The 17,981-nt window shown below is 50.4% G+C and overlaps 1 protein-coding gene across 1 annotated transcript in view; it reads left to right on the top strand.

Moving 5' to 3' along the window:
- LOC128724089 (protein amalgam) overlaps positions 1–17,981 on the top strand; it is a 64,295-nt gene that overhangs the window by 38,879 nt on the left and 7,435 nt on the right. The window contains exons 4-6 of the mRNA XM_053817856.1: positions 6,175–6,296; positions 6,366–6,519; positions 9,740–9,837. Coding sequence (XP_053673831.1) covers positions 6,175–6,296; positions 6,366–6,519; positions 9,740–9,837 — 374 coding nt within the window. The remainder of the gene's footprint in view (positions 1–6,174; positions 6,297–6,365; positions 6,520–9,739; positions 9,838–17,981) is intronic.

Below are 17,981 nucleotides of genomic sequence, written 5' to 3'. Positions count from 1 at the left end.
TGGGTGGCGCACTTCTCAGGAAAATCATCGACCGTGTGTGTGTGTGGGTGTGGGTGGGTGTGAAACGAGCAGAGCACACGTTTTTCGGTCCCTTTCACACTCCGCCCCCGTGCCCATTTCGACAACCGGATTATGATTCACATAATCCTTCCGTGTTTTGATTTTATGGCAACGAGTCATTAAACTATTATCACCCGAGGGTGGCCTCCTCCTTTTCAGGTCGGGGGTTTTTCCGCTCCATTGCGACCCGGTTTTCACAGGTGCCGAGATAAAGCGTTATGGTGGTGGTGACTCTCAGGAGACACAACCGATGCCCTCGTCGAAAAACGGTCGATTAAACTACGCTGATAAGATTTTCCCGGCACAAGGCCCGAACCGGTGAATGAGGTTTCCATCGAACGGAATCTCTTACGGGTTTTTTTCTCTCTCCCCGGGTGTGTGTGTTTTTCGAGTTGGTTTTTCACAACCGAAAGCGTTCACCACAATCAGCAGCCACAATCGGTATCACCGTGGGACCATTCTCGCCGCCAGCGTTAGGACGAGCATTGATTGCTGGAACATCAGCAATGAAGCGTAAACCACACACCCACACACACACACAGGCACACTTATCGGCACCGGTGGGCCATGGGAAGGACGCCCAGCCCCAGCAGAAGACATGTTTGATGTTGGATTATCTCCCGTGACGACGGTGGCGCGTATGTGTGCCATCGTTGAATTTATAGTTCTTTGGCTCGTGCTTTAATGGCGTCGCTTTGGGGAAAAAAAGTTACCCAAACCTTCCCTCGATGGCTTTCCTTGGGGTGTACAAAGTGCCCGAACCACGGTGCCGCTATCTTGACGGATCATCCCAACCTAAGATGGACGGAAAATCGATGTGACTGGAACATATCGGGGCACTTATTAGCACAGTTAATAGAGAGCTTTTTTTTTGTTGGTCCCTGCTCGCACGTCACGTGACGCCAACCGAATTTAAATGTACAAATTTAAATCCACTCCAGGGGAAATCGGTCTCAGCTCGATGCAAAATTGCTTTCAGCTATGACAATATTTGCTCTCATCGTGATTACAACGTCCTTTTGCACCCCGAGAAATGCACCCATTTCTGCCTCCATTTTGCTCGATGCTGTGCTTTGTTGTGCAAATAAACGCAGCGCTCTTGTTGGCCTTCGACATTAGCGTAATTAACGGTGGGTTGGAGTTTGATTTCGCTTCGCTTTTTTTTATTTCTTGCTTGCTGCCCCGTTCTTCGCGCTGTTACTATTATTCCTTCGCCCGGGAAAATCCTTCCAGCATTGGCATCCACCAAACAATGGCGCTGGTTTGGGGTGCGATGATGCATTATGCTGATGCAGTTGCACCGTGCCAAGAGCGAGAGAGAGAGAGAGAGAGAAAGCCAGAGAAGGCAATGCCCCAGCTTTATGGAGTGTATTATTATTTTTCAAATCCGCACCTCTCGGTGTGGTGTGTCGCAAATGCAGTGCTTGAATGCTTTCGCTCCATTAATTGTGGTTCAGCGCGCGGTGTGCCCATGTGCGCGGGCCAGATTCTCCTGCGTGGTTGCAGCACTCGATTGGGGGGACAAAACATCGTCCTGAAGCAGGTCCTTGCAGCAGCATCAGCACCACAACAACAACCGTGCAACGTTGCAGTCGAGCAATGCGGATAGCAGCGCCTTTTCGCGTCTAAATAAGCTGCTTCCGACTTTCGGCACGGTCAGGACTCAGATTGGCCTCCTCTTTTTTTTTCCACCGAGTGGTACTACATCCTCGATGATGCCTGAGATGGTGTTGGTGAGATTGGCACCCATTTCTGTGTGTGTATACGAGTAAGCCGAGTATGTAAGCGGCAAACACTTGAACGAACGCTAAACCGTCATTCGGTTCCAGTGGTGCTCCATATAATTTGATGGCGCGCTCTCGTTTGGCAACGATTCATTTCGTCGCTTTCCGCCTGCAAGTGCCCCCACTTCCTCTCCCCCCACCCCTCCGAGGGGTGGAGACAGCAATAAAAAGCATAAAACATTGTGAGTGCGACTGTTTATTACTGCCATTATCACTATCGTAGCGCGCTTCGAGCTAGAGCTCATCGGCTGCCGCAACCGTGGTAGTGTCCGTGGTGTTGGGTGTTTTGGTGAGCGGAAGTGAGTGAGGCCAGCCTGTTGGGGCTTCCCATCCCCACCCTCCCCCCCCCAGCACCGGAACAAAAGAACCTGCCCCATGCCCCGGGGGTTGAAGCCTTTTGCCCTCTGTCGGTGACCTTCCACTGGGGCATGTATATTTCATTCGATTTCTATGGCACCTTCTGGCGGACTGGACTGAGTGGACCGAATTCCATCCAAAGTCGTCGATCGATGGAACCGCTGCTTATGCTGAATGATGGGCGAGAAATATGTACCACCAGCGCCCGGTCGGGCTTATACGGGCTCCATTAAATGCGTAATATAGCGCCTCTCGATGGTAAAGTGTTGATGAACGAATCTTTCTTCTCGCAACGCCAAAATTTCCCACCAGCAGATGAACAAGGATGCAAGGATTTAAGAACCTTTTTTTCACCAACTACGTGATCAAACTATTTTCCACGGTTCTCGTAGCAATTGTACCGATTTCGCTGCTCTCATTACGCGGGAAACATGACACAATCGAACTACATTACATGGGAATGAAAGTTTCGGCACGCAAAAGGACGAACTAAAGCAAAATACACACACACACACCACAGCGTACATGGTTGTGTCTCTTTGTTCGTCGGGCTCTTCGCAGTGCCGTGTTATTGCGTGCGTTGTAAAAACGGTTGTCCTGAGCCATCCACGAACCAGCAAAAGGAGGATCCCTACCAGGCCTAAATTCCGCCCAAAGCTGTGAGCGCCATTGTCCAAAGGGTCCTGTCGGTCATATAATTATGCTGCTGTGTCTGGCGCGCTGTTGCACCATAAACACGGAAACTCTGCCGCCCAAAATGTCGCACGCCTCGACACGGCTCGAGGCTGCTTCGTGCGAACAAAGCTCACTTGCAAATAAGTGTAAAGCGGTCTCACCACCATCATCCACGCTCCTTTCCCGGCACTTGCAGAGTTCGACCGAAAGTGGCAGGATAATCGTATCGTCGTCCTGAGTCGCAGCCAACCCAAGCATCATCATCGGGGGTATTATTATCCTTGTCCGTCGATGTCGCCTTCGAGAGCGTCCTTGTTGTGTTGCGCTAGTGTGCTTCACCACCCATCGCTTGAGTGGGTGTGTTGCGAAAAAGGACATCGCACGCATTGTTCTGTTTTTTTTTCTTCCTTCCCCACGTATGCTCCCGCGCAACCAATTTATGGCCCAGCCGGTGTTCCGTTCCGTGCCCGATCGCTTCTCACGCACATTTGCCCTTTTATGATTTGTGTCCCGTTTATTTTATGGCCGTTGGATTCGCGCACACCCGAAGGGCTCATCATCATCGTTCGGTAAGGCGGAATGGTGCGCACTGCACGTTAACACGTGTATTTCGAGCGTATTTCGATGGCTCTCGTGCTCTCGACGCCGACACTCGCTGGGTGCGTTTCATCAATAAATGATTCCTCCGGCGGGATGCGAACAAGAAACACACACACACACACACACACACACAAACCAACCCCGCTCGAAAAATGATTCGCTAGCTCCCAAGCCAGAAACGATCAAAACCATCCATATTTATGAACACGGGGCATCGGTTGCGGAATGAATTTTGCAACAATTGTTGCTCGTCCGCTGCGCTCCGGATGCTTTATGTGCCCGTGCGCGGCCAGCCCGGGCTCAGCATTGCTATTGTTCACGCGAAAATAAAATGTGTGCCAAGCTGCATTGTTCCAGCCACATGTCACTGGATGATTACACCCGGATGAAAAACCCCGTGCTTCCGAGCCAGGCTTGCAATTCTGCGCCTGCATTTATGCCATTCTGCGCCTGCATTTATGCATGTACAGCGGGCGCGTCGACTCAAACGCACCGGCGGCAAAAGGCCCCATGAACCCGTTGCTTATCCATTTATGCATTTCGTTGGGGTTTTATTTTCTTGAGGCACATAACTTACGGCATTACAAAAGCGTGCCCGGTGTTGTAGCGCCTTCCGCAGCTCGGAAACGGTGCAATAAATCATTGCACATGCAAACGCGGATTGAAAAATATGCACCCACCGGCTTCTCGGTGGTTTTTCACACGGTTTCGAAGCGGTTCCCATTTTTCCAGAAGGCACCACCATTCCAGGAGCGATCCGGATTTTTCACGGTAATGATTATTGCATGCTTGGGTGCGGAAAAATGTCCCACTGCCATGCGATTGAACGCCCCCTCTGCCGTCCTGGCTTGCGTATTAATCGCATTATTTTTGATTCGCATGATGCGTTACTACGTGGTTGTGCTGTGTGAATGATGCTGAATAATTTGCCGCTTGGTGAGTGTTTTTTGTTTCTCCTTTCTCGCAAGCGCCACGTGCCATTTCCGGGAAGTGTTTCATTGCGCTTTAGTGCTTCTTTTCGCTCACGCTCACGCGCTGACAAAACGATGTCGCGCACCTTAAAGCGCAATCGAGAACCATTCACGGAGCTTTTTCCCCGAAACGGGTGCTATAAATGGCAATTTTGTTTTCGAAAGCGAGCCAGGATTCGAAAGCGAGTCGCATTCGTGGCAGAACGTGGTCACCAAGTGGAGTGGAAAATGTTAAAGGGAGCTGCAACAACAATAAAAAAATCTATCCGTGATTAATTTCTTCCGAGAACCCGTCAACGAGCTCCCACGCCAGAGCCTGGAACCCTGGAACCAACCCGGGGCAAATTTGCACGAAAATATCGACGACACAGCACACGTACCGAGCACAAATCTAGATTACGGACTGTCGTGAAGCCGCTTACGACGCTTCCGAGCCTTCGTCCTGTGGCGGCGTGCTGCGTGCTTGTGTGTTTGTGGGACCGACCTTTCGTGGGACCGACGACGGACCGGAAGTTTGATTCACTTCCCAAGGGAAAATCAACCGGCGCTAGGTTAGGTTTGCCGCTCGTTCGCAAACCGGAATCGGGCACAAAACAAACCCACCCCGGAAGGACGACACCCGGAGAACACGTGTTTTGAATAAATCAACGTCTTGTTCAACGAGACGGGTTGAGCAAACGGTCCACAAATAAAGAAATGTAAATGTCCCACTCTCGTCGCCCGAGTCCCCGGAGCCGGAGATGATGGGCTATGAAAAACGCCCAAACCCCCAAAAGGTGCAGGCACTCGGCGACGAACAGGTGGATGAATGTGGGCGATTTTTTATCATGAAATAATAAAATAAATTCCACCCCGTTTTCCTCCGGTGGGATAATAAATGGCTGGCGACGGAACGCTCACGCTGGTCGGCGTTTATCCGTCGAGGTCGGGGTGGGGTGCTTTCCTTAATGGGGAACAATTTTGCTCATTTTTCACCCGAATCAATCAGTTTTCCTGTACCTTTGTGCCTTGTTGTGGGGGGTGATTCCCCAAGCCAGGGACATATTTAAACAGCCGCTTTCTGCGACGAAAGATTTTACGTACATATTCCGTACGCACGTACGCTGCTGGTGTTGCAAATTAATGGCCAAATGGGTGGGTTGCAGTGACCGAAACTCGATACCGGCGCCACCGGCGCACCAATATCGACGTAAATTAGTTTAATGGATTTCTGACAGCCCTCTTTAGGGACCGCCGAAACACGGACGACGGGGATTTTCGGATCAGGTGTATGAGCCCGCTGGGAGCGCTATTAACTATTCATCTCAATTTAGAAACCAAACCAAGGGGTTCCATCGTCGTCCAGCTCCGGCACAAGAACGAAAACGAGCCACAAGCTTTACGATGATGTGTACCGATGGACCGGACCAACCGATGGCGGTGGCGATGGCGGTGGCAGGTGGCTAAGGAGTGTAGTAAAATTTAGGATAAGTACGGAAAGCTTTTAACCGTATTTATAGGAAACGGATTTTATCCTTCCTCGTCTGTGGGTGCGTCCTTCCTGTTTCGTTCTTGCTTCGCGATCCGTCTTCCATCCACCACCAGAGGGTGGCCGTGCTTTTTGGAATATCAAATAAGTGATGGTTTTGTCATACCCGAAGGGTTTGTCATAATATCCGGCTCTAAAGCGCTTTTCTTGCTTTGACCCTACACGCACTAATTTACGTCATGTTTGCGTTTCGTTTCAGTTCCACCGAGCGTTCGGGCCATTCCATCGACTGGTCAGGTGACGGCACGCCGAGGAGGCGCCGTAACGCTCGAATGCAAAGCGTCCGGTAATCCGGTCCCATCCATCTACTGGACCAAGAGCGTAAGTGTCCCTCTGTGTCCAGAGTCCGACAGTTCCGCTAACGTACGCGTTCTTTTGTCCCACTTTCAGCAAGGTGGCTTGGGAAAATCGGCCACCAAGATCGGTGAAGGTCCAGTTTTGTCGTTGGAACGCGTCGAACGGCAGCAAGCTGGCGTTTATCAGTGCACCGCAGATAATAACGTCGGTGATCCGGTCACCGTGGACATGCGGCTGGATGTGTTGTGTAAGTATTGTGATCGGCGCGCTGCGTAGCCCCGTTGGGGTCATATTTCTCGGGGTATAACTTCAAATTAGACGGCCTCCAAAGCTCCAACCAACCGAAATCCAGCAAGTTTAATAACCATCTTAAGCTGAAATAAAGTATCACATTATTATTTTGGCATTCTGCGTCTCGTTCAACCGACGCCCGCCGAGAGTTTCCCCGGGAATAGCCGCTGGCGTGCCATTTTGCAACCACGCAGCAGCCAGCAAAAAGAAGCAAGGATGAAGCGCAAGAAACCAACACGACCGAACGAAGCGTATACATTAAAATATATTATCCCGGCGTATTTTCTTTTTTTCCGGCTTCCGGCGTGTACTCGCGGGAAAACCCTCCAGCTATGCTCCACTGTGGCCATTTGGGAAGCGTGGAATGGGCGCAGACGTTACGATCGGACATAATTGGATGTACGGCAGAGGTCCTGTGGCCTCAGTCGGGTTGCACATTGCATGCAGCTGCGTCGCTCGGCTGAACTTGCATCGACTTTGTGATTCCCTTTTATTATTTTTTCGTCCTTCCTTCGAATAGCCACTCGCTTACTCGAGGGTTCTGTACTCTCGTTGCGGTACCTTCCCACGACTAACTTGTACGCGTTTTCGGTCAAATGAATCATGTAGCGGGAGCGCAAAAACGAAAAAGAAACGAGAGCGCAATAAGTACTTCATCTTTTGTGCAATATCGCGCGCGCGCGCGCACACCCTTGGGCAAAGGAGGTTTCATTTTTGCTTTGTCCCTTCCAGAACCCCATTAGCTGCAGTGCATGTTCCAGGGAGTACAGATGCATATTCGTGTCGCAAGCGTTTCTCTTCGGGGTTCACCATCCAACGGCGTTCCTCAAAACGGATCCATTTGGAAATTAAAATACAGCATTAAGAACAGCTTATTTCCGCGCATTGGTCATTCGGACGAGTCGGTTTTACTTGCAATACTTAGAAATCACGCTTCGGCGGTGTGATGTGCAGAGTCCTCGGTACGTCAGAGAGCTCCAGTGAGCATTATGTGCCCAAAAGTGGTGAACCCGATTGGCTCGTTTTCGCTACGAAATTTGATCAGACAAGTCCATCGATGCTGACATGACTTTTGGCTTTCACCCGGGCCGGTTCACCGATTGTGGGATGTAATTCAAATTGCCCAAGTCTACAAGAATGTCTGCATCCAGCGATAAAGTTCGAACGTTCACCCAATGCTCCAGCGTGATTGACATGCCCGTTCGCCCCAAGGCGGGTCTTTCTGCAACTGCTGCAACTGCGGGTCTCGAATTGCTACCCTCAGGACGAATCCTGAGCATATATTTGCTCAAACATGGCTCACCGATGGACCCGATTCGTCACGGTCGGTTGGGATTGGGCAAACATCCCTTTTCCGGGGCGCGTAAGTGAAGCTCGAACGAGATTTCGGCGATCCTGATCGAACGTTCGCACACGTGCCTGCGGCACCTTAAATCAAACAATTTAGCGTCAGTTCCGGTTCCCAGCAGTTCGGGCCGCATCACCAAACGCCCACAAAAGTGCAGATTGCACGTTGCAGCTCGTGTGCACTTGCGCTCGCGAGAATGTGCTAATTAAATTTACCACATCGATACGACCCGGGGCCACTGATCGGATTAGACAATCGACTCCCGCGAATCGGTGGCAGTGGCATAAAATATTCAGCTGCAATTCCAGCACCACCACGCGCTGGGTCGGTAACATTTTCCACCGGAACACCGGAAGGCAGTCGGAGCTGCGTAAAGCTCTCGCCCCAGCGTGGGTGGAGTGTGAGATTTAATTTTTCATCAATTCCCGCGTACGCTTCCGTTTTCGCTACCCCAGCTCGGTGATTGGCCCGGGTTTTTTGGTCCGGCTCGGCGGATGCATATCATTTATTCATCCACAACCGGTCCGGTGGTCGGTTGGCCAGCCCCGAGACAACGACCGTTGGCTTCGTTGCGATTGTGTTCGTCCGCGTGAACGCTTAAATCCGGCGTGCACCACACGAGATTGTGGTGGCGAGAGACGTTTGGTGCACGAAATAATCAGCTACCCTTTCGAGCGGCGTTAATGAACCGTCGGTTGTGTGAGGCAATCTGACCAGCGAGCCAGCCAGTCAGCCAGCCAGCCAGCTAGCCAGTTTGGCCAGTTTGGCCAGACGGAAGCGAACAATGCGTGCAGAACGCTGGACAATTTGGCCCCCAAGGAACAATTTCCGAAACCCGTATCGCAGGGCTTCGAATCAATTGTTTCACAAAAGCGAACGATTCGAACGCCCTTGGCCGCGATTGCTGGATGCAGACAGCGTTCGAAAATAATAAGCCGGGGTTTTCTCTTCTTTTTTCTCTCTCACATATATTGGTTTGCCAGAGAACGGAAAGCCTTTACCGGTGGTTGAAGTAACCGAGAAGATTGAAATGGCAATTGCAACGGCACACACACACGGCGCGGTTGGGTGCAAATGTGTGAAAATCACAGCGAATGGAATTACCCACTCCACATCCATTGCATTCCGCTCATTCCGCATTGCTATTTAACCTTCGCCCGTGGTCGGTTAACAGCCATTCAATATGGATAGAGCCCACGCTTCATCTCCGAACAAGGGCGGCTTTGGTGGTTGATTTAATCGAAATATGTATAAATAAAATCGATTTTCGACCGGGAACGGGGGGCATTAAATCATCGCCCAAACATGTGAGGCACGCCACCGCAACAACGCAAAGCGCAAAGTTGGGTGGGGTTTATTTTCACAAACAAACAAACAAAAAAACACCCAACGTTGGCGATCGTAGGTCAACCGTCAGCTGGCGGGAGGCGTTTTTTTTTTCTTTCAACCCGTATTAATCTTCCCACCGATCGCTTTGAAATGCAACAACCGACGGGCCGCGTATAATGATGCATTTAATAAAATATTTTTCCACACAATGCACCTTGCGGGAAAGCGATTCTGTGTTTTGTTTTTATTTTCTGTTCATTATGTTTTTTGGCAAACGAACAAAAAATAGCAAAAGTGCCTCGTGACGCCGAGAAACAGTCAAACGTCGCGTCCATCACCGAAACAGCACTTGATTAAACGCGATATTTTTTATTGACCAGTCAATTCCACCCTCGCACCCGATTGACTTCAGCACACCTCACGCCGAGACCGAGATTGATTGGTTTTAATGACACTGATGGTGTTTTTTTCCCTCTTCGATTTCCATTTCCATTTCCAGATCCGCCCGACATCAGCGTGGAAAAGTCGTGGGTCCACTCGGGTGAAGGATTCGAAGCGCAACTCGAATGTATCGTTCACGCCGACCCCCAGCCGACGGTAAGTTTCACTTTAACTTTCCTCCCCATGCCGAAAGTGTGTGTGTGTGAGTGTTTTTCTCGTCCTTCTCACGTGGCCACTGTTACACTCAATCGCGGCTCCCGACCGGAGCGGGTGTGCCTGGTTTAATGAAATAAGTCACGTAGCATTTATCAAATTAGAATTACCCGCTCCCTGAGTGGTTGGGTGTGTGTGTGTGTGTTCTGACCAAAAGTCGCAGGAATCAACCAGGGCCGGGGCAACAAGTGAGTTTAAATTCGCTCCATCCACACGTCACACACGTGTTTCCCGGGCGCTTTTTCCCCTGGCCCGCTTTCGTTAGTTTCCTTCATCCGAGCATTAATCATCCGAACGGCAGCGTCGTGCGAAAAGAAAAGGAAAGCAAAAAGATGGAGCATTACCAAAACGCCAGTCCAGTACCGTAAGTGGGTGGTTTTTGGTGGGTTAAGTTGTGGAAAATTCATTGAAATTCATGACCACTCGCGTCGAACCGTCCTTCCGAATAGTTCGCGCACTGCACACCCAAACGCAATGGAGGCGCCTGGTCGCTCATCGCTCTACGGACCGATCGTCCCACAAAAGCCGCCCAACAGAAAATTGCCTTTTAGTGGGCAGAGCTAAATTGCAAAACCCCGTATCATGTTTTTTCAGCTCAGATGGGTGTGCGTACACACGCATACATACGCCAGGCAGTAGCCATTACGGCTACCTGACTGCTCTATCAGCTCTTGGCTCTTTAGGCGAATCGAACGCAACACCGCAATAAGCCTTCTTAGCACCGGGGACACAAACTCTTTCCCTGATCAACGCCATGGTGGCGCATCGTCGGGAATATCACCGGGTGCTGGAGAGAGCGAGTGAAAATGGGACGCCCGACGCCCTGGTGGATTGAATGAAAATGAAGCACTTTATTTCAACGATGTAGGCAAGTGGCCTGGAGACCCACCCGTGCGGGATGAAATGGGCCTATTTTTCGTATGTTAGTCGCGTACTGGTGGACCGTAGCCAGAGCTGCGATGGAGCCAAAATAAAAAGAGGCTTCTCTTTCCTTTCTTTCGTTTTTTTTTCGGCCTGCATCAGAAGCCTACCACCCACCAACAGCCCACGGGCAAGGTATAATCAAACTAGGCCCCTCTTGAGGCAGATCAATCGGCCACAGCAAACGGCACACGCGTCGATTCACTCTCTCTCTCTCTCTCTCTGTGTGCGTGTGCTGAAAGGTGGACAAGAAATGGGTTTTTTTTTCTTTTCCGCCTGGTGTGAAAATTGACTCCTATCATGCCACGCTTCGGTTGCACGTTGATGGATACGAGCGCCCTCGTTGGGGCATTCATTTTTCAGGCGTTGGCTTTTCGCGTTTGCGCACGTCCCAAGCACATCGGGAGTAGCTTTGGCCGCCAATCTCAATCTCACGTAGCGCAGAGAAATCGTTTTCGCCACATCGCCAGCCCAAGCCAGGTTTCTACCCCAAACCCGGGGCCGCACAAATAGATCCGGCTCGCTTCATCGTCGTCAAACATTTCGTCGAAGACGAAGAGTTACTCCGGGCTTCACACTGCCACGCTCGAGCACGGGTGGTAAACTTTTGCCCAGTAATTCAATTTAACAGGGCGATCGTTTGCTAACATGCTTTTTTTTTACATTTTATTCGCCTTCTCCACCCTACTGCTAGACGACGACGACGACGCTGACGGAGAATTGTGAAGCACACGTGTTTGCTCGCCTAAAACCATCCACTCAGCTGCAGTTTCTGCACGGAGACTGTCGAATGATTGGCCATCGAAAGTCAATCCATCCGAGTGCTGTCGATGCACAGGTTCGACCCGGTTGGCAGGAAGCACATTTTCCTGGTGGACCGGTGGAAAAAAAAACGGATACCAATTTGTGGAGCGGCCAACAAAAACTTTCCCACACAAACTTTGCGACGTTGCGCTACGGCAAGCAAATTGAATTTTAATTCACCATGGCTAGGCTTGGGAACTCGCCTGGGAACGGATTATTAATCCCGGTCTCATCGGTGTTTGGTGTCGAATTACGTTGCTGGTTGCACTCGACCAGCTGTGTTTGGCTAAATCGGATCCCAAACAGGCGGAGGAACGCTCGATCGGTTTCGTATGATTCCTTAAGACACCATGCACCAATTGCAGTTTTTTTTTTGTTTTAGATTGCCATACACTCTTGAGAAAGCAATGCTCTGGTGAACACACATTTGTCCCATTTTCCCTCGGCCGAGTGGATTATGTGTTCCGATAAATGCAAATATATGCATAATTTGCTTCCGCCTAGCAGAAAACTAAGCTCCTTCCACCGATTGCTGCCAATAAATCAGCAGAATTTTCAGCAAACTCCGACGCAAGCAATGGACGGAAAATCCCAAATCACTAGTCAGCGCTAACCCCAAGGAGTGCCGGTGGCCACAAAACAAACGAATGGTGCTCAAACGAACGCTCGAAAAACTTTCCCAAAACCCAAATCTATCATCACCGTGTTCGCGCGTGGGCGCCAATGATCGATCGATCGTGAAAGTTTGCTGCTCCGAGGAGGAGAACCGAAAACACAACACGCGAAGTTGCTCAGTCAGTAGCATCACTCAAATTCAATAACCAAAGCCCATTCGGCTTCCGGTGGAAACTTCCGGCCCTTCAATTCAATTTAATGGTGCACCAAATTTATGAAGCTTTTAGCCGCTCCGTAAACTGCAACGTGCCGTGCCCGTCTACCGTGCACCATCCGTCAATTTGATTAATGCAAAGAGATTTTCTCAACCACACTGGCCACAGGAACGCGACCTGTGCCTTCTAGTGCGTGCGGGTGTGTGTGTCCATATGGCCAGTCAGTGTGTACACTGAATGATGCGCTGATGCGACCGATAACCGATCACGATCAGGCATGGGCAGCTTTCTGCTGAGTGGGTTCAATTTTCTAATTGGTTCTTTCGTTTTGCGCTCTGCCGAGAGCATCCTTGTCATCAATTTCATCCTTGACTGGAGGCCTCTCGGTGAAGGTTGCCTCCGGTAAAGAGGAGTGCCCGTTGGCTAAGGGTTCTCTCCCCCTGTGGGTTGCCACGATAACAAGCTATGGGCATACGCAAGTACCTACCGAGAGCGTGCAACAGCGTGCAGCGCAACCCAGTGAGCATGTAATCATAGGCCCACTTCAATCTCAACGACTCACCGCCAACGCCACCAGCATTCGGCCCTCGTATCGCGTGGGAGTATATTATGGGCGCCATCCTGCGCTCGGAAAAAGTGAGCCATCCGTTCTGCCCGGTTCCGGTTCGGTTGGGCCGTTGCGTCGTGACTCGACGGGAGACTGAAGTGTAATTAAAATTCATAATAGAGCAATATTGATGCCACTCGAATATGCTGGCGAGGTCGTCCTTCGAGCGATGGTTGATTTGCAGTTTTTATTTCCAGCTTTTATGCCGGACGCCATTTCCTGTTCATCCGCGAGCTGGCTTCGATGGAAAGAAATTACGGCTTTGTTTTCGGTAAATTAATTTCATAATCTCCGATGGCTTCCTCCGAGCCGTGTGTGTGTGTCACTGTCCAGCACCACGATGAAGCGTGTCATGTCGAAGGTTTTGTTGTGAAGTCTCGAACCTAATTGTGCGCTTCATCATACCGGTGCCGGTGCCTCGGTGCGACATGTGCTGAGTGCAAGATGTTCAATCTCAGATATTTCGCCAGCAGGAAGGAAACCGTTTCGTACGACCTGTTGTCTGCCACCGGACCTCGGACGTGTGCTGGCGGGCATTTTGACTGGTTGAACAACCACCGACTGCCGACTGGTTGTTGTTTGCCGTTACAGCTGATGAGTTGCTGATAATGATGTGCGATAGGGCGAGTTTATGAGCCCTCGAGGGCCAACATGTGTTCCGTGGTTAAGCCATGGGCGAGATGCCTCTGTACTCTCGCTTCGCGTTCATCGTGCTGTGGCCGAACCGTATGTTGCCATTGGCAGAATGGTGATGGCATTTGTCTTGGGCAACGGACAACCGAGTGTGCTGCCGTTGTTCCGATGCGTTGGCGTTTGATACACCGGGCGGCAGCATATTTGTTTCACCATTTACATCGAGCTTACTCAGTTTATCTCACACCACAACACATGCGGAAGCGAAAGGAGAACAATCTCCTTTCGTGTGTAAAATACACACAACAAAAAGCGTAGCATTCCTAAATCATGCACGTGCGAAAGAATCCCCATCCCCAACCGTGCAAAAGGGGTGCAAAATGGCTCGGAAAATCGCCTTCGCTTCTTCGCAGCTTATCACCTTGCGCACGGAGAACGATAGGTTCGCGAGCGGAATTCCGACACGCGGTCGTAAAATTTCATCCGGCATCGTTCAAAAAATGGGCAACACGGAAGAAGATAACAACAACAGCATCGTGGTGATGGGAAAACGATGCCAAACCTCACGTCGGCCACCCAGATCGGTCCGTTATCGGTGGTTCCATCACAATCGTCACCCGGTGCGCGAAGCAAAACCGCAGACAACACCTCGAACGCCGCCGCTCGTTTGCTGTCCCAGACCGATGATGGCGTGCGATGATTAAGTCGGCGAAAAAGGGCGAACGAAACACTAAATTCAATCGAACAAAAATTACGATAATAGACACCATCGGGTCGACGGGGATCCATGGGTTTTTGTGGGGCACCAAACCAAAGGACGTGGTGCGACAAAAAGAAAAGGGAGAAAAACTTGGAATTCGGTGACATTTTCGACGCTTGTCCGCGCGGGAGAAAGGACACGGGCGAGTGCAAAAAATTTTGCGACCCCTCGACTCGACACCACCACGGCACACGCAAAAATAAACATAAAAAATAATAGCCAATGTTCGAAAAGGCGGCGCAAATGCACGTGCGAACGGACCGAAGCGAGAGGCAGCGTGGGGAGCGAGAAAGAAGCTGTGAAATGTGATAAAATTTCAAATCAATAATAATACAAGGGTAGCGCAAAAAAAAAGAGAAGAGAAAGCATCCCGCCTGGCGGCAATACACGATTCGCACTCGCAAAAAAAAAGAACCACAAATTCATCGGTTCGTCGCGACCGAGGGACAGTTTTCAGCAGAAGGGATTCCGGTTTCCGTGCCCTTCGGTGGCAAAGGAGCAAACGGCAAACAGGAAGAAAGAAAGAAAGAAAAAAAGAAGCCAAAGAGATGAAGCTTATTACTGCATCCCGAGCACGTAGAAAATATTAAGGAATTAGTTTGGAATGCGAACGAGACGCGTCCAGTAACCGGGCCGGTGTGAACCCGAAGAAAAAAGGCGCGATCTGTTCGAAAGGGGGAAAAAAAAGAACCATTCGGTACACCCACACACACCCACACCCACCGTGGCGCTCGTCGTGTCACATTCCAACGCAATGAAGAAGAGGTAGAAGAAGTAGAAGAAAAAACACACACACACACACACACACACACCCGCCTCTTCGGGGCTTTTCGCTTTCCCTTTTTTCGGGTTTTTGGGTTGTGAAATTCCACCCCATGGCGAAAGGAAGTGGAAAAACAACGATTTTCCAAGAACAACCCGGACAACTGCTGGAGTGAGGCGGAGTGAGTTCGATAGAGGAAGCAAAACAAAAAATTCCGTTCGATTCCGCGGCAGGGTGGCAGGCGAGATGGAAAATTCAATTTTCCCACTCATTGAATTGTGATGTTATTTTTGGTTTATCGCGCGAGAGCTCTCTCTCTCTCTCTCTCTCGCGCGCGTGCGTTTCATGTGATGTCTCTTTTCGTTTGAATCGCATCGGATCGCTGGACCAATGGCTTCCGGAATGGTGGCTCGCTTTTCCATGCACCGAGGGCGACCACATTTTAGGGGTTTCCGCGTGGAAAATGATAAATGATGGCTGAACCGGTTTGGGTATTGTGTCGTGTCGTCCCCGCAAGCGCATACCACGCGCAGTTTTGGCACCAAACCGAGCATTATTGTATTTTGTCTCTGCGTGTGTGTATGTGAGTATTTTTCCAACTTTCCTCCTCCGTCAATACGCAAAGACGCAAAGGAAATTTTAACGAAGCGCCCAGCGCAACCGAACGGTGGCAAATTATCCGTCGGTGTTAATAAACCTCTTTGCTCTGGTTCCGGTCGGGTCGTTCCGGAGGGATGAATCTCTAGGCACAAAACACACGAAACAGCCCACCATCGGGAACGCAAAGCCAAAAACCACAGAATAGTAGAGAACCAAGCAAAGGCGAACGTGATGGGCCACTCGTTTCGACTCGATACGGTTTGAGCTGCGTCCAATCAGGCAGGTTGGGCTAATAATTCCACCTCACCTGCGGTTTAGTGGCCATCTCACCGACCGTTCCGATCGGTTGATTGAACCAAGCGCAAGAAGGAACCAAGGCCACGATCGGAACTAATGACCAACGCCACTGGCAGTACAACTTTACAGCACTCTCGGCAGTTCCCGGCGCGTGCCTGGATTTACGGGCATTGCACGAAGCTTGCAAATTTATGGATTGATTCGAAATTCAATCGCGAGTGGAAAGCAGCGAAGAAAGAAAACTCACACGACCGCGCGGAAGCAACGCGAAGAGCAAAGTGAAAAGGGGCGAAATCTAATCTAAGAAAGTGGCGCCAACATTTCGCGAACTCGATCGAGTTGAAACCGATCCCACGCCCTGGCCAGTGAGCTAGCGAGTGATAAATAATTCATCTGCTCAGCTTCTGATTCCAGGGCGGCCACTCGAAACAGGCCCCACGTTCTAATTCAGCCAAGCATCTCGGATTGCATGCCCCAGGGAGGTAGTAAATTTAAAGTGCACAAAGTCATCACAATTTTAAATCAATCCCATCGGCATCGAAGGGTGCAGATTGAGCAAGATCCGAGGTGATCCGAGATGCTGTTGCTGCTTACGGGTGGCTTTCGACACTAAATCACGCTCGGGAAGTGCAGACAAAATCACGTTCCCTAGGGCCATAGGACGTCGTTATTTTCATAACAAGCAAAACCCGCAAACTCCGGTGGAAAACTCCGGTGGAAAACTCCGGTTGCAAACGTGTCACCACCGAGACGCGGTAAACAATTTTGGCAGCAAATTTTCATATCTCTCCAGCTTCTTGAGAGGCCGCAGAAGGTGGTGTTGAAAAATTCACACCATCCATGCACATCGCCCGATCGTGCTACCTTGGCGTTTTCCATTTGATCCGTACCACCCAAATGGGCATCTTAAAAGAAATGGGTCTGCAGCACTATCACCGAGCATTCATCGGATCGGTCGGTGGATAATCTCATTCGCACCTAACAACCGGTAATCACCGGCAATCGCTTCATCAACTATTTATAAACCAACACACCCTCTGAAAGTCACCTGGCCTGTTGACACTGGCGATAGCCCTACGGGGCATGAAAAGCGAGTCCCAATTTCACTAAGCTTTATGCCGCACTCATATGAATTACCTTCGTTCGCCGACGTTATCCGTGCTCTCCGTGGGACGAAGCCCGGAAGGTGGACAATTTCCCACGAAGCGTCCCAAACGCTACCGAGCTGGGCTGCTGGGTTGGTGGATGATCGTTTATATTCATGAATCCACCGCTCCATCGCACGTTGTTGGCTTACCTTAAGCAAACGATATGCTGTCATACGTGTTTTGGGGGTGGTTTGGTGTGGTAGGGTGAACATCAACACCCTGCCCTCGAACCCCCACCCACTCACCCCACCTAAAGAAATTCATTTGGCCTTTTTGTAACCCTTGGCCGCTGTGGAGTTGAGAAGCGGCAGCTGTCTTCAGGACGCACATTACTTGTCCTTTTGGGGGCACATTTTACGACCACCAGCATAGTTTGAGCCTCATTGCCCTCCCCTCCCCCACGGTGGCTCTGGTGGATTCGCGTGGCCACAGCAAAACACCCCAAAAAGCGGTATATTAATTTTCGCGCCACCTTCGCCGCTTATTTCCCTCGAGTCGCTCGCCGGTGCCGTTGCGCAAAAAAAAAACAAACAAACGAAAAAAGGAAATCAGGTATTGTTGTGAACCCCGAAACAATCTTTTAGTTTTATTCCACCCTCCCCGCTTCTTTTCAATAAACAATAATTTACAATCAACAGCACGTCTTCTGAGCAGAACGGGGCAGAAGCAGCAGCTCCCGTTATGCATTCGTTTTCGCGTTCGCGACTTGTCTTTATTACCGGTT

Source organism: Anopheles nili, chromosome 2 (genome assembly GCF_943737925.1).
Source record: "Anopheles nili chromosome 2, idAnoNiliSN_F5_01, whole genome shotgun sequence".
Taxonomy (NCBI): domain Eukaryota; kingdom Metazoa; phylum Arthropoda; class Insecta; order Diptera; family Culicidae; genus Anopheles; species Anopheles nili.
This window is presented reverse-complemented; position numbering and strand designations above follow the sequence as displayed.